Source organism: Eretmochelys imbricata, chromosome 10, assembly GCF_965152235.1.
Source record: "Eretmochelys imbricata isolate rEreImb1 chromosome 10, rEreImb1.hap1, whole genome shotgun sequence".
Taxonomy (NCBI): domain Eukaryota; kingdom Metazoa; phylum Chordata; order Testudines; family Cheloniidae; genus Eretmochelys; species Eretmochelys imbricata.
In genome coordinates this window covers 9,868,539-9,890,426 of record NC_135581.1, presented here as the reverse complement: position 1 = coordinate 9,890,426, position 21,888 = coordinate 9,868,539, and the positions used below count along the sequence as shown (strand labels likewise).

The following is a 21,888-nucleotide window of genomic DNA, read 5'->3' as shown; positions in this document are numbered from 1 at the left end:
GTGACAGAAGTCACAGTGACCCCTTGGTTGCAATGGGATCCAGGCCCCAAAATCAAAACCATTCATGGCTTCAAAAGGCTACGTGCAAGAGCTCATCATTGCACAAGCCCCTTCTGACAAGGTGGCTGAAACCCAGTAGGGCCAAGTGAGTTCCCTGGACTCAAAGGCAAGTGGCTTGGTACCCCATGAAGATATAAGGGAGATGGGAGTAGTCCTCTGGTGAGAAAGGATCTAGGGCATGAGCTGAGCAGTCCTGAGGGAGGAACCCTGGGAGCAGCTAAGCCTGGGGGAAAGTTTGATCTGAGCTTTATTATCTTATTAATAAACCAAAACCCCAGGAAGGAAGTCAGTTTTGACTCTATACAATGTGGGAACTTTGTTTTCAAGCCAGTTGGGAAAGGCATTTGCTTAACGCTAACTAACTACTAATACTAACTCTACTACTAAGAGGTAAACTACTAGATACAGTGGACACTGCCAAGGCAAGACCTATGGGACGTTCCAGCTAACCGTCACCGGCGGTAAGAAGGAACTGCAGGGGTGGTGGATCGGCAGGGCTCTATATCGAGCGCCCTGAAGGTGCAACTCCAGGGGGCGCCCAGGCCGACACGACAGATGCTACTAGGGGGAAAATCTTCCAGCTGCCGTGCACATGCCCACGCACACACCTGACTGGAATGGACACGAACAAGCACTCGAAGAACCACCTCCTTTTCACTGTCTGTTTAGAAGGGACTCTTGAGTCACACAAAAGCTCTGAGTTTAAGACTGACTTTCAGTCCAGCCTTCTTTGCACCTGTAATTCCACAGGTGAGCAATTCTGCCCTCAGGATTGAGCAATGGGAAGCAGAGGGAGCAGAGCCCAGCAGGACATTCAAGCTTCCACGTGCTATGGCTGCCTTGGCTCAATCTCCAGTGGACATGCCACTAAAGGTGCCACAGTTTATCATTCAAGAACCTGCTCAGGAGAGGTCCCAGAGAGCTGGTGGGGTCATGAGCCCTGTGGGTGAAGTTCCCTTACTTTCCACAAACCCCAAGACTCTCGAAGGGCATATCTGGGAGACAGAGGCAACATGGTGGTCTCTGAAGTCAGGATGGAAGTACCTTGCTGGAGCAGCAATGGAGGAAAACACCAACAAACCAGCTAGATGCTACAGCGCCCCCTTTGCCTGACGTGTCACACAGCAGGCATACGGCAGGGGAAGTTTTGTACTGAGGAGGCATATCAATATACAGAAGCATGAGTCCTACCCTTGACATCCAGCTCCTCCTCCAGGCTCTGGATGTAGATGGGGGATTTCTGCTGGATAAAGTACAGGAGCTCGATGGAGTTGGACATCCAGAAGAGAATGTGCTGCAGGTCCGGGACCAGGTCTGTGATGGTGAAGCGGGACAGGGATCCAGGATCCTGACTGGTGAGACAGAGAAGGCAAGAGGAGAGTTTCAGACTCCAGTCAGGACAAAGCTGGTTGCAGTTGCAGTCTCTCTGTGTGCACGAAGCCCCTGGCTACGGGAAAGGCTTGCGCCCCTCTCAGAGGCTGGCGATGCAGGATCGTCCCAGTGGGAATGAAAAATGGATACACCAGCAGCACAGACAACACTCCAGTATTTTAGACTCTCCTGTGCCTGCATGGACACACTTCTCTCAGCACACTCAGAAGTTTCAGAGTGAGCACAGTCACAGACTATTGCCAGCACAAGAATTATGGTCTTGAAAAGCAAACCCAAACCAAACCCAGCCGCTGGCTTCCCCTGGGGGTTACGATGTGCTGTGAAACTATGCTGCTGCTACAAGAGGGACCTGTGCTGCAAATCAGCAATGGGATTCCTGTTCCCTGGTCAGTGGAAACGCCACAGCCCAGCTCCCCAGGGACCAACTGCTGGATCTCGGTGATTTGCTAACCATCCTGAGAACCTCCTACCTGCTGATTTACAGCCAGGTGCTGAGCACCTCCTGAGAAATGCTGAGCAACCTCAATCGGAGCTGAAGGTGCCGAGTGTTTCCCAGGCTCTTAGGAATTAACAACAACACTAAAGGAGGTCACATGATTCCTTCTCCCCTGGTCACGCGGTACGATGCAGTGGCAGCCACCAGTGGGATACAGGAGTTTGGGGAAAACAAAAACAAATCAGGAGAAAAGTGATGGGTCAAAATAAAACCTGGAGCAGACTGCACTTCAACAGGGTTATCAAGACTTGGCAAGATTCTCGGAAGGGACGGGGGAATGTCAGGTGCCCAACTTGAGACACGTGATTTTCAGAAAGTGGTGAGCACCTGTTCTCTGAAAACCAAGCCCCTTTTAAGGTGTCTCACATTAGGCTTCTACAAAGCACGCTTGAAAGTCTTTCCCAGAGCCCTGCCCTATTAACAGCTGCCCTCAACCCCCAATCTGGAGAGCCCAAGTTCACTAAAGCAGCACTGAAACTGAAAAAGACTTTCTGCAAAAAATGCTCTTGACAAGGGCAAATTTTGGATCAAATGTTTATTTTAACACTTTGGCCTGATATGAAAGGCGCTGAGTCAATGGGAGCTGAAAGCGCTCAGCTCCTCTCAGGATCAGGCCCTTTATATAGCACTGCAAACGCTAAGGAGACTGTTTTCAACCATCCGAGATTTTGCCTGTGAATTTAGTGCTGATGACTGGCTCTCAGTCCAGAGGCCGAGTACCGTACAGAGAGCAGCAACCCTCTTGAGTTAACCAAAGGCCTATAAAAAAATTTTTTTTAAAGCATCTGGAAAATTTCTTAACTAGCAAAACACTTTTCATGCTATATGTCAAAAATGGTTGGATGGGATTTCCGATAACTTTATAAAACAAGCTCACTTTAGAACAACCATGAAGAATTTCAGCCTCAAAAGATATTTTTCTGAGGAATGTTTTAAGCCAGTAAAAAATAGGGACTTTGGGCAAAAATGCTTCATTGCTAATCACATTTATAGGATTGCTCGCACAACACATGCTAGCATTCCACTAGCTAAGGGCATGTCTGCACTTTGAGCTGTGGGTAAGACTCCAAGCTAGAGGAGACATACTGGTGCTAGCTCTGATCAAGCTGGCGTGCTAAAAACAGAGCATAGCCTCGGTAGCTCAAGGGATGAGCTGCCCCAAGTACACGCCTAGCATCTCTGTTGGGCACGCACTCTGGGCAGCTAGCCCCTCCTGCTGCTGATGCTGCTATGGCTACGCTCTATTTTTAGCATGCTAACTCGATGAGAGCTAGTACGGGTATGTCTCCTTGAGCTGGGAATCACCGCCCCAGCTCCAAGTGCAGATGTGCTCTAACTGCATGTCTGACTGCCAGCATCTGCAGCTGTAACTAACTGCTGGTGGAAAAATGCAACTGCAAAATCAGAAGCTGGGCTAAAGCTGCTTTTAAAAAGTGGCCTTTCATTGCTCTTTACTAGTGCATTTGGGTTTTTCCAGGGGCGAGGATACAGTGAGGCCAGCAGGCACCTCTGCTAGCCGTCTCCTGGCCATAGTACAGCAGTGCCTTCCATATACCCTTATAAAGGGCACGGACAGTAAGGGTGCTAAAAGCTTTATGTCCTTGCTTCAGCAAGGTAGTGAGTCGAGCTGTGTGAAGTTTTGAAACAGCAAGTCATTGCAAATAAAAAAATATATAAAACGTTTGCATTTTCTCAAATTCTTTGTTTTTCTAAACGAACAATTCGCCAGAACGGACACGACTTCACAAAATGTTCCTGTGTTGCTGAGTTTACATTTTTCGCCAAAAAAAAGTTGTGTGTAAAAAAATGTCGCCCATCTGGTGGTGAACCAAGCAAGAAGCCCCCACCTAAATTAGACATTAGCAGAGGCACCTTGCTGAATCAGGGCCTGTATATTAACAATGCTGCCTTGGCCTAATGCTCTTTACAGAACTTCCCTCTTGGTCACTCCACAGGCAATTTCTCTCCCCGTAGGTGCAGCTCTTTCTCTATTCATAAGAGGAAGCAGGAGTGGGGCAGGAGGGAGGCAGAGAGAGTAAAGACGGGTGATACTTACTGCTGGGACTGCTTCTCAGCCAGTTCTTTCGTTTTCTCCTAGGATAATGTGGGGGGGAACATAAGCGAATATGAGAAAACCATAATGCAGAGAGAGACAGGGATGCACACACACGCACATAAACACCCAGGGGGAACAGTACTATCTGCATCAGGAGCTTGGGATAGTTTTGTCAGGAACACCGAGTGGGCTGGCTATTCTGCACTTTATTGGAAGGCAGAGCAAAACTTTGGTTAAGCGATTTTTTTTTCTCTTGTGCCAAAAACTATATTTAAAATGCCTATTGGAGGCTTGCTCCGTATCTAACGCACCTTCTAGCAACTGCAGCTGTTCTGCACAGACAGTTAAACAAAAGGAAATGATGCACAGGTGCTATGGCGACAAGCACGCTCCATTTGCTAATATAATTACAATATATTTTGCAAGTGCACAAAAAGGAATGGGGCGGGAAGGAACGAGGGAGACTGGAACTATGCAATTGCCTAGAATATAATTACGCAGCTATATCCTTATATGGTACAATATGCGGGTGCTTATTTCAGGGTCTGTTGCCCACTGGGATTCTTGTGTCTGTCTCACTGTGCCCCCCGGAATGACTGTTATTTCAGTTCTGATTTGCTGCAGAGCACTAAGCTTTGATCTGCATGAATCCTTCCCCCCGAAGTTCCCAACATTGCCACCACAGAGGCAGCTGAACCAGTATTAGTCAGGCTCCTGCCATTCTAATCACCGTGTTTTCCTAAACCCGCTCAGGGCCGGGCTGCACGGCTTGAAACGCTGGCGGCTGCCTGCAGCCGTATCTGCGGAGCAACGCTGAGAAACAAAGGCTGGTGGAAACGAGGCCAGAATGGCATCGCGCGCTGCAGGAGAACGAGGTGGTCTCTACCAGGGAGGAAACGTACAGACCCTGATTCCACTCAGTTACAGCAAGTGCATTTCCTCCACTCACACTCCCTGGCAGTTAGGCAGCAGCATGGAGGGTCGTGATGTACGGTAGCTAGCATTCCTGCCCAGTGACCAGGCATACGGCTAACAATGACTCCGGCCTGCAGCGACCTCTAAAACCAGACCTCTCCCATACGGCAGCAGTGGTCTAATGCCCTTCCACTCAGCCTCCAGTTTGTGCTTCAAGGCCATTGGCTGCGAAAGGAGGGGCAGTACTGGGGAAGGCTAGGGGCTACCCCTCATCCTGTTATTAGAGCTAACCCAAGAGGGGTAGAACATCAAACATTTAACAGGAGTTTGGCCTATCCTTGCACCTTCTGACCACAGCAATCAACACCAAGCAGCCCCTTCAGCCCAAGCCCCTGGGATCTCTGAAACCACTGTGGCAGTGGAGGGGACAAGACCTCGGATTGATGGACAGGGTGGGCTCCTGATCAACAGACCCTCGCAAGATAGTTCAAGGCCTGCAAGCCTCTACGAATTACATGGGGATCTACAGTGCGGCTCAGGGGTGCCACCCTCTTTAATCCAGAAGTGCAGCCTGGGCAGACGTCCAGACGGAGCCTCACAAGCGGGGACTTAGTGTCTGTGGGCTGCCCAACTGGGTGACAGGGAAGGACAGTGGTGATTTGCTAAGCACAGCCCTTGGGCCCCCGGAGCCACCAGTGTGGCCCTTGGCTGGGCAAAGTTTGAGTGCCCCACCCTAGGCTTCGAGTTCACAGGAGGTGTTATTCGGAGACCCTACGGCACCTGCTGCATCCCCAGCACTACCCCGTCCCCTGACTCCCCGAGGGAAAGCTCACAGACTGACCCACACTGTCCTCTGAATCATCTTGGCGGACTTGAGCAGCAGCTGGCCGAAGTCGCCCGGCTCGAAGCTGGTGGCGGAGTGCTGGATGCAGAGGCACAACAGGAAAGCCGGTGTCAACTTGTGATCGTCACCCCCAGGCTCGATCAAGGTCACGATCCGTCTCACCAGCACGTCCTCGGCAGCTCGCTCAAACTCCAGCTGCAGCCTCTTCCTGGCTGATCTTTGGCCTGCGGCGGGGGAGGGCCCGTGCTTCTTGGAGGAGGGGCCCCTCTCCTTGAGCTGGCGGCCACACATCTTACAGGTCACGGGTGCCTCGGGGTCCGAGGCTCGATGCATAGATCTCAGCCTCATCAGTGTCTGTGCAGGCAGCGGCTGGGCCCTCGTGGGGTCCTTGTAGAGAAGCAGGTAGTAAAGCCCCAGGGACAGGAGGTCTCCGTGGTGCAGCACGATCGTCCTTACCACTTCGGAGAAGTTGATGGACACACTGGCCCCCGGGATGAGCTCAAGGATCAGCTTCTCCTCCGAATGGTGTTGGGAGCGGCTCGACAGCCTGAGCCTCCTGATGGTGCAGTGAAGGGGCAGGATGTCTGGGGCGAAGAGGCTGATGCTGGGCTTGCTGGACTGAGTCCTCTGGCCCACCGTGTGCTGCTCGCGGTTCAGCAGGTAAACCAAGCTATCCTAGATGCAAGCATAAAAACAGGTAGCGAAGCAGGCATGAGCCATGAGCAGCTGCGCAAGTGACTTGATCTGGCAGGCGGTAAAGCCATTAAAATAGCTTTCTCTCTCCGCTCACTCTGGTGTCTTGACTCAGCCGTGCCGGTGGCCTCCTGCAGTTCCCTGGGTGCCCACAACACACATCTTTGCACTGCAGGACTATTTTTTATTCCAAACACTGCAGTGCTTTCCCCAAATTATACCTGGAGTTGGCGTAGCAGTGACTCATGCAGCAGAAGAGGTGCGCTACCAGAGACAGGACGTGGAGCAATTAGCATGCAATGGCTCAATTTACACGGCAATTGCTATGTAACTCTTCTGTGACTGTCGCCTCAATACATGAACCGGCTAATACATTTGGTACCATTACACAAGTAACTGCGCAACCTGCTTCCATCCCACTTAACTACAGCTGGGGAGGAAGGTTATATAATTCCTCTGACATTGGCTAGCTACTCCAGCATAATGAGTGCCAATAATTGACATCAAAGATTAACAGTGCCTTTTGGGTAGATGGATGCAGAATGAGCGAACTATCTTTCCCAGGATGCATTGCAAAGGGAACAAACAGATGGAGACATGCTGCACTGCCCCACTATATCTGGTGTCATCTGCTCGTTTGCGAACAGTAAGGGACATTCACTTCATTGCCTCTTACCACCTCTGCGTGACTAACAGAGCATGCAGTCATACACATCAACCCTGCAGATACAGCTGGTCAACCCTCAGGGTGGCTCTGGCCCTCAGCACGCTCTCACATTAACTCAAATGAGTTCACGTATCACTAATCACTGCTCTGTGTCACCCCATAACTGGAACTGGGACATTCTGGAACTCAGACATAAATGGAGTGTCACTCTCTCCAAGGTCAAGATCAGTGGGTTTCATCTGCTCTCTGTAGCACTTTTTTCTTTCCCACCTTCCACTCTCAATTCCCTTCTCAGACTACAAAAGGGGCAGCAGCAAAAACGAAATCACATAGGACCTGCGTTTGCCCTCAGTTACACAACTGCATCTGTCACTGACTTCCATGTGTGAGGACAGAGCAGGACCCATTCTCTCTTGCACTGGCAGTGGGATCTAGTGGTTAAAACTGGGGATAAGGAACCAGAACACCAAGGCTCTGTTCCTGACTTTTCCACTGACTTGCTGGTCAACATGGGGCAGCTCACTTAACTGCTTAGTGCCTCAGTTTCCTGATCTGTAAAATGGGGATAACAACAGTTGTTCTAGAGGATGGCAGTGCACCCTACAGTAAGCAGAGGTAGCACAATAACAGCTGGCAAGGACTATAAGATCTGTGTTACCACAGAACAGAACACGAAATCTTAGCAAACTCTGGCATTCAACCCTTGACAAACCAGCTAGTAGGTCAGTAGCTGGAAGACGAGTCCTACTCGCTGCCAGTACTCAAAGTGCATGCTGGGTTTGGGGAGTGGTTGAAATTGCCCACATGACCCATCTACGTATCACCTTTGAGGGGTGTTAAATTGGCACAGACGGTGACAAAGCAGCTTCAGAGGTAACACCCTATGGAAACGAATGGAGGCAGCTTGGAGCTACCAGTCATTGCAGGCTGCCTGGCTGCAGACTCAGGCAGACAGCCCTGCGTGGGCCAACAGTAGGAAGGTTTTTGTCATACGCATGAAGGCTTTTTTTTTTTAAATCATGAAATCTTAAATTCTGCAAGGAAAGTAAGCAGGAGCCCTTGCAGCAAAGTCAAGAGACAAGACATCTGCTTAAATATTGTTTGAGAAAACTCTACTCTTTCTCAAAACCCCTGGCAGGGGCAAGCCACAACTGCAGTCAGCCGGAGTGGCTCTCGGGGTTACTAGCAGAAGCTAGTTCTTTCCCTCAGCATCTCTGTGCCAGGATCCCCCTTCCCTTGAGGCAGGGGATGTAGCAGCCCTCTCTCCGAGCATGTCTCTGGACTCCAGGAGAGTAGCAAATGCCACGCAATACAGCATCTCAGTGTCTGAAAACCCACACCTCCCCACGGGACCTAGGGCACCTGCCGGGACTGTCAGGAGCTGATGGCATGGGCTGTAGAGGGACTGCACAGACCGTCAAGGTAAGTAAAGCCTCACAGAGTGGAAGGCTGGGTGCTTACATGCTGGTAACTGTAGCCCTGCAGGAGTAGGAGGTGAGGGGACTGGTAGAGGGAGTACCGCACACTGCTGCCATTCCGCTCTGCCGTGGGGGCCTGCTGCCCATCCCTCGAGCTCTCCAGGCCGCAGATGGTCTCAGGCAGCGTGGAGTAATGTCTCTTGAGCTGCTCCTCCTCCAGAGAGCCCACATGACTGAGGCTGGTCTCACTCACGCTGCGTCGGAGGGTTGGTGGCGTGGAGTGTCGCTTGCATCCCGTCAGCAGGGTCATGGTGCCCTTCGCACGGTTCCTCTGCAGCTTCCGAGCCTGGGCATTAATGCCTAAGGACGAGAGCAGTGTTCAGTGCTGGGGCATGCAAAGAGCTGCCCTGTCTTTCTGCCCTCTGTCAGTCCCGCTTGGGGAATAACAAAAGTGAGTGTTGGCCCTGGGACCAACATTCAGCCAGCAACTAAGCCAGCCATGCCCCAGATACCGAAGTGTGGGCTCTCTGAACACGGCTTTCACTCCCTAGGTCTGGCTTCACCCTGCCAAATAAGGGCCATGGAGATCTCTCATTCTATTAATCCTTGGGCCACCATTTTATCTCCGGACACTCCTTCATCACTGCCCAAACACATGCCTTCTAGTCAGCTGCTACCATAGATGGAGCCATAAGAGAACCCTAGCGTAGCAAAGACATGTTCCCAGACATCACACAAACTGCCTTTACATCCTGCCTGTACTCCCCTGGTCAGACTCTGCCCAGAACCCGCTGTCACCTGCCCCAGGATCACAGGGCACTGAAAATCCTACAGTCCCCTAGAATCTGGGGCTGCAGCTGGACTATGTCATTTGCCATCTCCAAGCCAGCGGGCCAGCATATTTAAATCATCATAAATAGCTGCATCGCTTGCGAGACTGAACAGCAGAGGAGTTCTTAAGAAAGGACCCTGAGTCATATTCTGTCTGGAGATGAAAACTCCAGCATCTTCTCGCAGCTTTGACCTGCAGAGGATTAGCAAAATGTTGTTTAAAGCCCCTGGAAACTCACCACAACGTTCAGGAACCAGGAGGGGAAAGGGACGGTATCCCTCCAAAACAAACGAGCCCAATCCCCACCACTAATCCCCACTCTTTCCTGAGCAGCTGGACCCATAGAACTGGCAGCTTTTAAGGGCTAGACACTAGATCTTGGAAGCAAATACAAACAAGTTCGGAGCCAACTTCACCCTGCTAATCAATGAGAGTAAGCTCCCAGCCCCACCCCACAGCCTTCCCATTCCCTCCACAAAATGGTCTCTTGAAATATCCTCCCCACCTTACTTGGGAGCAGCCAGGATCCATCTCAAATCTGCAGCATCTTTTTACCAGCTGGCCCGAGCCACACAAGGTGGAAAATACACTGATCGAAAACAAACGAAGGCCATAATGCAGAGTGACAGCCCGGGGGCTTCATTCCTTACCATGCAGCCAGCAGGCAGGGTCCACTGAGGGTCCTGCTCCCTGCACCATTGGCTAAGTGCACCTGGCTGTGAGTGGGGTGTGAGCGCTGATTGCCAGGACCTGCAGACTGCAGTGAAAAGCCTGCCTGCCTGCCTGCTGCAGAGCAGAGCTGTAATTAAGTTCTCACAAGCATCAATTCAGGAGAGCTGTCAGGAAGACAAATGGGGACTAGAGCTAGTGTATAAATAGGCCCAAACGGCCAAACCCAAACCCATCCTGCTCAGCCCGACTGGATTCCCCACGGCAGAAACAAGCCAGCATGCCAGAGTCCCTCTCTATGCTGGAAACATCACTGATTGGGCACAAGTTCTGGAAAAGAAAAACAGGAGAAGTTGTGAATGCTGTCTGGAATCCTCAGACCTTTCATCCGGGGTTCCCAGGAGCAGAAAGGTCGGCTGCACGCTCGTTTGTTGATTAACGTAGGAGCAGAATGAAAGGGTCTACAAAATTCTGTTTCAGGATTAATGCAACAGCATAATTTAATTTAAAGCAACAGCAGAGTTGTTAAAACAAAGCAAGAATCCCCATCTTCTGGATTCCTCCTGCAATTTTCTAGGGGCTGTTGGACCACGCACCAGACATCTGCAGAATACAGGCTCTCCCCAGCAGGAACTCAGTCAAACTCCAGCTCACTCGGAGAGGCACCAACCATATCCCTCTGTTCAGAACGGAGCAGCACTCTGAACTGGAGAGGCGAGCTCAGCAGTTGGCTGCTTAAAGGGACACTCTCGAGGTTAGACCCAAAATGCCACCTTCCTTATTTGGTGAGGAACCGACTCTGGGTTCTGAAGTACATTTTTTGTTTGTTTGTTTTGAGACTATCGCTCCTTTGCTGGGAAAATGAAGTAGATGAGGGCGGGGGGAGAAATCAGCCCTACTGTTTACATGCCTTAGGATTAGGACAGGGGATGGCCACACAGCTGAGAGAGTTCTGAAACATGGCCCGCTGCCATCTCAGAGCAAGACGGGGCAGCGCATGTTAGGACGTGGCCTCCACGGGCTGTGCTTCCGTACTGGAACAGGTGCAGAGAAGAGCTAACAGGAGGCTCCAAGGAGTGGAAAACCTACTTTATAAGAGGAGACTCAAGGAGCTTGGCTTGTTTAGCCTGACCAAAAGAAAGCTGAAGGGAAATAGGATTGCTCTCTATAAATACATCAGAGGGATAAATACCAGGGAGGAAGAGGAGTTAAGTTTAAATTAAGCATCAGTGTGGACACAAGAACAAATGGCTATAAACTGGCCATCAACAAGTTTAGGCTCGAAATTCGGTGAAGGTTTCTAACCATCAGAGGAGTGACGTTCTGGACCAGCCTTCCCAGGGGAGCAGTGGGGGGCAAAATACCTAACTAGCTTCAAGACTGATCTTGATTAGTTTATGGCGGGGGCGATATGTGATGAGACTGCCTACAATGGCATGTGGCCCGTCAGTGACTGCTAGCAGCAAATATCTCCAATGGCAGGTGATGGGACACTAGACAAGGAGGGATCTGAGTTACAACAGAGAATTCTTTCCCAGATGTCTGGCTAGTGGATCTTGCTCACATGCTCAGGGTATAATTCAGTGGTCCCCAAACTTTTCAGGGTTCCCCCCCTGCCTGTGCCCCCTCAGGAGCCAGGACCATGGCTTGGGGGGAGGAGGGGAAATGTCAACAGGGGTAAGGGGGCCAAGGCTGGAGGCAAGTCTGGGGCCAGGACCAGGAACGGAGCCACGGCCAAGGGCCGAGGCGGGGGCTGGAATTGGGAGCCAGTACTGCAGCTGGGGGCAGAGCGGGGCTCCCTCCACACCCCCCATGAGGGCTGGCCCAGGCCTGCTATGCCCTGAATGTTTCTCCTTATCCCCCCGATTTGTGGACCACTGGTCTAACTGATCTCCATATTTGGGGTTAGGAAGGAATTTTCCCCTGGATCAGATTGGTAAAGATCCTGGAGGTTTTTCATCTTCCTCTACAGAATGGGGCACGGGTCACTTACAGGTTTAAACTAGTGTAAATGGTGGAGTCTCTAACCTGAAGTCTTTGAACCATGGTTTGAGGATGTTAGTAACTCAGCCAGAGGTTACGGGTCTATTACAGGAATGGGTGGGTGAGGTTCTGTGGCCTGCAATGTGCAGGTGGTCAGACTAGATGATCATGACGGTCCCTTCTAACCTTAAAGTCTAAGAGTCTATACCAACTGCAATCTGCACTTGGGTTTCTGGCAACTGGCCGATGCAGCCGCTCAGCTGGGCAAACCGTGGATGCCTTTGCCTTAGGACTGCACAAAAAACAATATTTCATGCTTTTGTGGATCTACAGCAGACACTTCACTAACAAACTAGTCTCAGAGCTCTGCTGGCATCACCCAGGACTCAAAGACTGCTGCACAAAAAAGGAAGCATATAAGAAGGGGGAAGGGGGGGCAGTTCAAAAAGAGAAACAGCTGAGAAAGGAATGCTATTTTCCAGTTTCTAAGAGGGTAGAACAAGGAGCTATTGAGAACCTATGAAACATACAATCCTGTGTAGCAGTATTCGCGATTTTTATACTGTGTAGGTTGCAGGCACAAGACGACATTATCACACGTGAGTAAGAGCAATATTCTATCCAGCAGAGGGCAGGGGCGTCACCCGTCAATGTAATGCCTTATGATACAGAAAATACTCTGAATTCCTATGGTACCTTCCCTATGAGGATCCCAAAGCACTTTATAAACAGGACTCCCCTGAACAGTAAGTATTATCCCCATTTACAGAGGAGGAAGTACAGGCACAAAGAGATGACGTGTTTACCCAAGGAAGCTCGTGACGGAGCCTGGACTAGAACCCATCTTCCCTAGTGCCAGGACATCCTCAGCTAGAAAGTCCAGCTCCCTAGACAAATGGAGAGAATGAACAAACAAAACATACAAAATACTTGATTGCAGCTCCCTGAGGCATGAACCAGCGTGGGAGCCCTCTCCTGGCATGGGTACAGAAATGTGGTGGAGAGATATTGTCTTGCCGTCTGGAGTCCCAACTCTTAGCCCACTGTGAGGCAACAATAAAGATTTTCTAGCCCGCGAGCAGAACGGGAGACATTACACCTCCAATGATAAATTAAGCCCCAGATTCCTTTCCTGCATTAGTCCCTTCAGGGCATCCTGTGCCGCACATGAGATAACCAGTTCTGCACTCCCCATCTTAGGCCTTATCCCTGCTATTGGCCAGGAGTGGATTGGCAGCAGTACTCTCATTTGTGTCGGATTTGTGTTTCCCCTGCGCGCCCTATCCTGAGCAGCATTTTTCACCTTGTTCTTTACATGCAACGCTCAGCACCTGGGCAGTGCAGGAGCCAGCCCTCAGTCTGGCTTTCTCTTCTCCCCAGGGATACAAGCTGGAGGACTTGGCTGTGGAGAAAATGAACTGCCCCTTTTCTGTCTACCAAGGGCTGCTCCTGTGGGGTCAGGCTGTAGAAAGGCGGCCTGGGGGAGATTACCATCTGTCTGCCTGAATGATTACACACACACACACACACAACCAGAGACATGAATGTTCAGAGTTTTCTTATCTAGAGGAAAGGAAGCTTCTGTGTTTACTTTGTGTTACAAAATCAACTAGGAAAAAGCAGCTTTTTACTCTAGATAGAGCCTCTGTCATAGGCTCTGTTCTAAACTCCCGAGCCACAGAGGGAAAGATAAACACAGCTCTTTTCCTGAACGTAACAAATGTAACAAAGTCCTTCTATAACTGGGTTATTTTTCTAACCCTCTGGTACTGTTCCCCCACTCCCTTGGTATGACAGGCATCTCAAGGGCATCAGGCTCAGAGGAGCTCCTGGCAGTTTGCTTTTATATACCACACAAAAACACAGATTCTCAGGAGCTAGGGGGTTTGTAAGGGACCCGGACATCCAATGTGTGCATCAGGGCTTTTGGACAGTGCAAAGAATCATGACCTGGACTAATGACCTCATTGAACCTTCTGCAGCACTTTTCATCTCCAGAGCACTGAACAGACACTCAATACGGCCAACACTTGCAATGCTATTGTGACAGCTAAGGGTTTATTTAAAGCCCCAGCTCCTAGGAAATCAAGTGATTTCCTGAGAATCTTCGCTTTCCTTTAAAAAGTGAGTTTCTAGCCCTCCTGGTTGCAGAGAGAAGCTTGAAAACATAACCCGAGTGTGCCTTAGTGGCTCCGAAACCAGAAGCAAAGAAAACAAACCCAACATTTATTACAATTTTGTTTTAAATCTCATGGGCTTTTTGGAGCCCAACTCAGGAGTTTTGAAAGTCTGGAGCTGGCAATATTGCACTGGTTTATTCTCTCTCAAAACACTCTGGTACAGTACACAAGCATCATCCCCTTTTATAGGCTGGGAAACTGGCACACACAGGTCCCGATTTTCAAGTGTGCTGAGTCCTTGCGGCTCCCACTGACTTCAACTGGAGTTGAGGGTGGTTGGCCCCTTCTGAGGCTATGTCTGTGCTACAGTGGTGCAACTATGCCGCTGTAGCGTAGATGCTCTCTACATTGATGGCAGGGGTTTTTCCATCGCTGTAGTTAAGCCATCTCTCCAAGAAATGGTAACTACATTGACAGAATTCTTTCATCGACATAGCCACATCTACCCTGGGAATTACATTGACCTAACTATGGTTCCTCCTGGGGGTATTCTGCGCCACGTGGGAGCGACGCTGGATCCCCAGCGGTGTTAAGCGACCACATAGCAGCAGCTTCCACGAATGCTTTTGAACGATCTGTACCAGGCCAGGAGACAGAGACTATTTCACTTGGCGGCGGCCCTTACTCTGTGCCTTTGTCACCTCAAGACTAGATTTCTGCAATACGCTCTCCGTGGGTCTATACTTCATATCAATCCAGAAGCTGAAGCTGGTGCAGAATGCGGCACCCGCTTATTATGTTGCGCTTGCCAATGGTAGCGCATGACCCCTGTGCTCCATGATAGGTACTGGCTGCCTATAGCTTTCCAAACTGAATTTTAAAGTTAATCTTGACCTACAAAGCCCTAACTGGCCTGGAGCCTTGCTGCCTGGGAGACCACCTCACTCTTCTGGCCAAACAGCTGCGGTCAGCAGAGACACTCAGCTGGATTCGCCTTGATGTGAGAGAGACAAGGGGCTGGCTGGCAGTAGTGCCTTCAGCTTTGAATCAAGCTTTGCCCAAGTGTATTGGCCTTCCAGGCACCCTGTGTGGCAGTGAGTGGGCTGCTGCAGAGAGTAGGGTTGATGGAGGGTAGATTTGTGGGGAGTTACCTGCTCCGTTTTGTAAGGGGTTCAGCTTTGTTGGCCATCAGGGGAGTGAGCTGACATTTAATTCTATTATTTTTAAGGGCTTCTGCACAAGCAGTTATTCAGGGGCAGCTATTCTGAAATCACTTCACACTTGGACATGCTTATTCTGGAATAACGGTGTTGTTTCCAAATTAGCTTAGTAGGCAGGTTGTACAAGGGGCGGGGGGGCAAGCAGGGGCTTCCCCCCCCCCCCAATAATCGGCAAGGGCACAGAACTCCTGCGGCCCCAGGGCTGTGGCAAGGAGAGCGAGCTCCTCCGGCCCCGGGGCTGCGGTTGGGTCACAGAGCTCCTCTGGCCTCGGAGCTGCAGAATGTGCCCCTCCAAAAGCAGTCGATTTTTTTAAATTCCTGCGCACACCGCTGAGCGTAGTCAACTTTGTTGTCACATAGGTCAACCGTTGTGGAAGCAGAGTCTGTCAGCCAGCCGAGACAGCAGGGGGCACTCAGTGATGTTTTCGGCGGATGCAGCAAATATGGTGTTTTTCAATGATGGGTTAATGTGGGGTTTAAAAAAACATAGTGGAAATTTAGAATCCCGAGGGAATTCTTCCTCAGTAATAGCATGTTATGGTAAATCAAAGCTTGAGCCTAAAAATGACTTGACAACATCCCTTTAAATATAATAGGCTTATCCCTAAATCTCCCAAGGTGTGTGCAAGTAAGTAAGGTCAGTGGTAGGCAAACCCTCAGGAAAGGTTTGAAAATGGAGCTGGTTGGCAAGAAGGCAAATACGTGCAAACAGACAAGCATGGCAATGTGAATCAATTTCCCACCGGTTGTTTCCAGTTCTCACTATGCCCCGTTCCTGCGTGCATCTAGGTTGATGTTCCCTAAATCCTTCTCAGTTAGTCAGCTCCCAGGCGCTAAGTCAGCTGCCTTTAGGGCTGGTCTCTAGCAAAGAAGGAGTGATAGAAGACAGGAGACTTGAGGGCTAAAGTCAAAATAAGACATTATCCCAGTTGTAAAACAGAGCTTTACAACCTGGGCACTAATTAGTGGCTTGAAGGGTGAACAACTCCCCCCCACCACAGTGGGAAGCAGCTAATAAACTAATTAGGATAATGGATAACCGAACAGATAAAACTCTTAAGCTATCTGCTAGGTCACAGACCAGAGCCTATTCTACACACTAACAGCTCAGCAGGGGGGAGTTTCCAGCTGCCCTTGGAAGGAGTGTGTGGTGGGCACACTTGTGTCTGTATACATAGTGACATGGCAGTGTGTGACCAAAGGCAGCAGATGTGTTGTCCACACAAACCTATCCTCCCATCCTTTAAAGACCAGCCCAACTATTTATTGATCATCACCTATACACCTTGAAGGCATCTCAGCATGGGTCTGCTTTGCTGCATGTCCCTGAACTACAGATGATTCCTTACAACTTCATTCCGGGACCCAAGCTTTCTCTTCCTCTCCGTAAGCCTGTTCTCTCCGGGAGAGAAGACAGCGTGATGTGGTTTTCATCCTTGGGCAAAGGACGGCTAACACAAGCAGATACTCCAAATCTAATGTCAGAGATGAATCAGCAGGGGGTATTCATGCAGCACGCTAACATCACAACACATTCTTTTTTTACATGCTAAATGCCTCCAGCCAGAGGTCAAAGCCTGCTTCCAGCACCACAGCTCTCCCACTATGGTGTCCTGCAAATCTTCCCATTAAAATAATGAATATGGGACATCCTAGTGTCTTAGCCGTTTTCAGAATGGAGGCTAATAGTGGTGTTCCCAGGGGTCTGTACTGGGACCAGTGCTGTTCAATATATTCATAAATGATCTGGAAAAAGGGGTAAACAGTGAGGTGGCAAAATGTGCAGATGATACAAAACTACTCAAGATCATTAAGTCCAAAAGAGACGGTAAAAAGTTACAAAGGGATCTCACAAAACTGGGTAACTGGGCAACAAAATGGCAGCTGAAATTCAATGCTGATAAATGCAAAGTAATACACAAGGGATTTCTGGTTCCAGCCTCTTATGGGCATGTGGAGAAAAGTGTGCTCAGTTAGGGACAGTGCCCAGACAGCAAGTAGCAAGGAGGACAGTGGACATGACTTTTGGGAAGGAGGCAGTCACAAGCAGGTGGAATGGGAGGAGCATCTTGGCCCATCAAGGATGTAGAAGCAGTTAAAAAAAAAAGTCACAACTACAAATGTTGTCCCAGGTTCCTGCCTCCCTCGTGTATGTTTAGAGCAAAATAAGTGAGTCACCAAGGAAAACACAAGCTTATCGAATCCTTTCTCGTGCAAACGTGAAATGTCATGCACAGGACTGATAGAGGAGCCGAACGAGCATGGGCAGTGAAGGGATAGGAGTGGGGCTGCTACTGCTGCCTGGCTCTTGCTAGATCTCCAGATGCAGTTTAGCGCATCTGGAACATGATGCGGTATTAGGAACTGAGAAGGATAGCTCAGGAAGCTAGACAGCCTGTGTTACTAGCAAGCAGGAAAGCTGCACTCGGACCCCATGCTGGAGTTCCTTGTTTTCTGAATGGGAGAGGACTGCATGTGTTACAGACGAAGCTTTCTCACTTCCCAGTAGGCCTCATGTTATGGGACAAATTCTCTGCTGGCATAAATTGGTGTGGTGTGGTGCGGTGCCCCGGACTTCACTGGACCTGTGCCAATTTACACCAACAAAGAATTTGGCCCTGTATCAGCAGCAGGGTTAAATGAGTTCATCCACCACTCCTGGCCAATGCTTGGCGACTTGAAAGGAGGAGGACAAGTGGAACCAAAACTCCCATCCTACTCAGATTTCCTAACCCAGCCCCGTCCTCCAGATCCTTCTCAGGAGTGTCCCAGATTGCACGTGTCTGAGATGGAGCCATATGGCAGTTGTGGGTTAGGGACACTTGGAGGGAGAGTAGAGGGACAAAAAAACAACTGTGAACACAAATCAAGAGGTCTGCTTTGGCCAGTTAAACAGGGCCTGCCTGCAGGATAATCAGCAAAGTGTGCCATTTTACAGCAGATCTCATGGAGTCAAGACACTCATCACTACATTTCAGCTATTTGGTTGGCTCCACTGCATTTTCAGCTTGTGAAAGGATGACCATTATAGATCACGAGTGGGAGGAAATCAATGAGATGGACCTCCGCGGAAGTCCCCTGTCAGACATAGCCACCAACTGCTGTATCATTAGTCCATTCGTCTGACGCCATGGGAGACCTCTAGCGACTCAGAGAATTAGGGCCAGTCCAGGTGGTAGGTCAAGAAAAAAAAACACCTCTTTGTTCTAGCATTCTATTTCCCCTCTAGCATCTTGGCTTTAAATTCTAGCCCCTACTACCAAGACATCTCGTCACAGCACAATTCCTGATGCCGAGGAGGAGGAAGAGTTTCCTCCAAGACTTCAATGCTGTTTTGCAAAGGCTGGCAAGGGGACATGAGCAAATAAAACAGCAGCCGAATGCTACTCCTGGATCTTCCAGCCTTGAGCCCAGGTCTCCAAAGCCGCAGGAAGATGAGCCCGTCGCCTTCCGCCTTGTAAATGGCTTGCCATTAGTTCCCATGCTCTCTCTCACTCTCTCTTGCATCTTTCACATAAGCCAAGCAACATTACAAACAACCTCCCCGTAACTCCCTGCCACCCCCACAGACTGTACACTAATAGTGTCTGCCTTTAGCTCCACGCTGGGAACACTGGGCACACCCCTCTCTCTGCATGGCATCACTTCCAAACACCGCCTCCTGAGGAGACGTGGAACAAGCTCCAGCACTCCCTCGCCCCCTCACGCAGAGCAGCCGCAACCAGGGACTCTGGGAAAAGAAGAAACTGGTAGCCATGGAAGAGGCATGGCAATGGGGAAAACACAGCAGCAAACAGCTCGGCCTTGAGCTTGGGACACAGACCTGGGAGATTTCATTCACAAAGCAAAGCAGAGCAATTTTTGCCTGGGCTCCCTTACGGGGCCTGGGAGGAAGAACTCAGGCATTTTGACCAATGATCCCTTTGGCAATAAAGCAAAAGCAGATTCTAACAGACGACCTATCGGGCTGGGCATTATAATTATCACGTTTGCCCTCAAAATGGTGCCTTCTATAGCGCCTTGAGACACCTCAGGTACCAGAAGCCATGTGGTAAAAAAAATATGTCCCTGTCTGTTTTAACTGCTCCTACTCTTCTGTCTCTGCCCTTGATGAAAGCCAGGCTGTCTGACATGCCACTCCAACACCGACCACAGGACATATGCGGATAAGTATTGTTTTTAATTTAGCACTGGGCTCTTCATGTGACATTGTTCCTAAATACCAGCCTCCTGGGAAAGATTTAACTAGTCCCAGCCCTGCCTCTGCTCTGAAGGAAGCTCAGAGGGGAATTAACCCTGGATTCAGGAAAGAGAAGAACCTGGAGGCTGGAGCAATGAAAATGAAACAAACCAAGCTGCCTTCAGACTCGTGACAATGACCTGAGGGATTTAACCTGGATTTGGAATTGCAGGGTTGCAATTTTAACAAACCATTGGTGGTGAAGAACTGATGGTGACTTAAAAAAATAATTAAGCTAAGGTGCAATCTAGACACAGTTTCACTCACGTTTTCCTCAGCAAAGCTGTGAGCTCCTTCAGGCAATGCAGATAGTTCATGAACCATGGCATTGTTTTGTTTCTGGAGTTATAAAGCATGCAAGCACACTGTCTGCCTAGCCGTGGCATCCCTTACTGATTTCCAGTTGGCAAGAAGTTCTCTGAGTTGATAATATTTGCAAGGCTGGAAATAAACCCTTTATTCTTTCAATGTACAGATATCACTTCAGTTGGCTTGAAGTTCCCAAGCAGGAACAGAGGAAGGAAGATCTCAGTTTTACCATCAAACAATTTTCATAGTTGACCAGCCCACCTTGGGAAAGAAAACCATATCAATTCTGTTCAGTTCAACTAGACTGCCAATTGCATTGACTGCATCTATGTGAGACTTATTAGGCTTTTTTTTTTTTTTAAATAAATGATTACTTATGGTTACAGGTGGAGCTGGCAGCGCCATCTACCGTTTCAGATGTCTGCACACTTGCCATCATAAGCCCCCATTTTCCATTGTTTATAACTTTGCCAAGCTCTAATCAGTTGGGCTGAAATTGTCTATGCTGAGTGTCTACCTCAGACTGAACTTTTTTGGAAAGCTTCAGCAAAAATGGTTCAGCCATTTCTGAGAATAAGATTAAGGAAAAATTGTTTTGCCTGTGTTAAAATCATTCATCCAGCTGTTTCACTGAAAAGCTCTAACACCTTCCTGCTTTGCAGCATGGGCTTGACATTTGGCAAGGGCACTGTCTTGGTGTCACGGATTTGCCCTTTGCTATTCCTGTGATAATTCATCCAAATTTGGTCAAGTTATAAGCCTTTGAAAAAATCACTGTTTCCATGTGCTCAGTAGAGACTTGTCAGAGTTTGGCGACTACATTCTCTGAAGATGCTGCCTGCAGTAAGCACGCTCAAACCCAGGGCTTCAGGGATTGAGCAGGTCTTTCCCTGCAATTGCTGCCTAGCCTCATCTGTGGTGCCAGGCACCAAAACTGAAAGCAGGGAAACTGTCTCTTCTATGTGCTAGATCAGGGGTCTCAAAAACACGGCCCACGGGGTTATTTTCTGCGGCCCGCCAGCTCCCCGCAGCCCCTCCGCCAGTGTTTACCTAGAGCGGCTCCAGCCTGGCGCACACCGGGGACAGTTCAAGCTCCCTGCCTGCCCTGCCCCCGCGCCTCTCCGGGAACCGTCCAGAACCTGGGGGAGGGGGGCCACAGGGGTCTGTGTGTTCCCTGGCCACTCCTCCAGGTACCACCCCCGAAGCTCCCATTGGCCGCGGTGCCCCGTTCCCAGCCAATGGGAGCTGTGGGGGGCAGTGCTTGGAAGCAAGGGCAACACACAGACCCCTGTGCCTCCCCGCCCCCAGGTTCCGGCTGCTTCCTGGAGTGGTGCGGGGGGCAGGGCAGGCAGGCAGGGAGCCTGCCCTGCCCCCGGTGCGTGCTGGGCCAGAGCCCGCTCCCGATCCCCTCCTGCAGCCTAACCCCCTGTCCTGAGCCCCTTGCTGCACCCCGCACCCCTCCTGCTCCCCAACCCCCTGCCCCGAGCCCCCTGCCACACCCTGAACCCCTCCTGCGGCCCAACCCCCTTCCACACCCTGACCCCCTGCTGCACCCCTCACCCCTCCTGCACCCCACACCCCAACTCCCTGCCCTGAGCTCCCTGCACACCTCCTGCACCTCAACTCCCTGCCCTGTGCCCCCGCCACACCCCACATCCCTCCTGCACCCCCTGAGGGCAGGAAGGGGGCGGAGTTGGGGTGGAGATTTTGGGGAAGGGGTTGGAATGGGGGCAGGGAAGGGTGGGAAGAGGCGGGCAGGGGCAGGGCCTCATGGAAGGGGTGGAGGGGGGGCGGGGCCAGGGCGGCAGGGTGGGTGTCAGTGATGCGGCCCTCGGGTCAATGTACTAGTCCTCATGTGGCTCTCGTGGTCATTTGAGTTTGAGACCCCTGCGCTAAATGTTCCTCCTTCTGGCTCTGAGGCTGCATAGAGGAGGAAGATGCCTGACCTAAATGCAGAGAGGACAAAAGCCGGGT

General features: G+C 50.3%; 1 protein-coding gene across 1 annotated transcript in view; it reads right to left on the bottom strand.

The window, feature by feature from the left end:
- RADIL (Rap associating with DIL domain) overlaps positions 1-21,888 on the bottom strand; it is a 54,173-nt gene that overhangs the window by 28,658 nt on the left and 3,627 nt on the right. Inside the window, exons 2-5 of the mRNA XM_077828586.1 lie at positions 8,585-8,901; positions 5,761-6,438; positions 4,005-4,042; positions 1,252-1,412 (exon numbers count right to left, since the gene is read on the bottom strand). Coding sequence (XP_077684712.1) covers positions 1,252-1,412; positions 4,005-4,042; positions 5,761-6,438; positions 8,585-8,901 — 1,194 coding nt within the window. The remainder of the gene's footprint in view (positions 1-1,251; positions 1,413-4,004; positions 4,043-5,760; positions 6,439-8,584; positions 8,902-21,888) is intronic.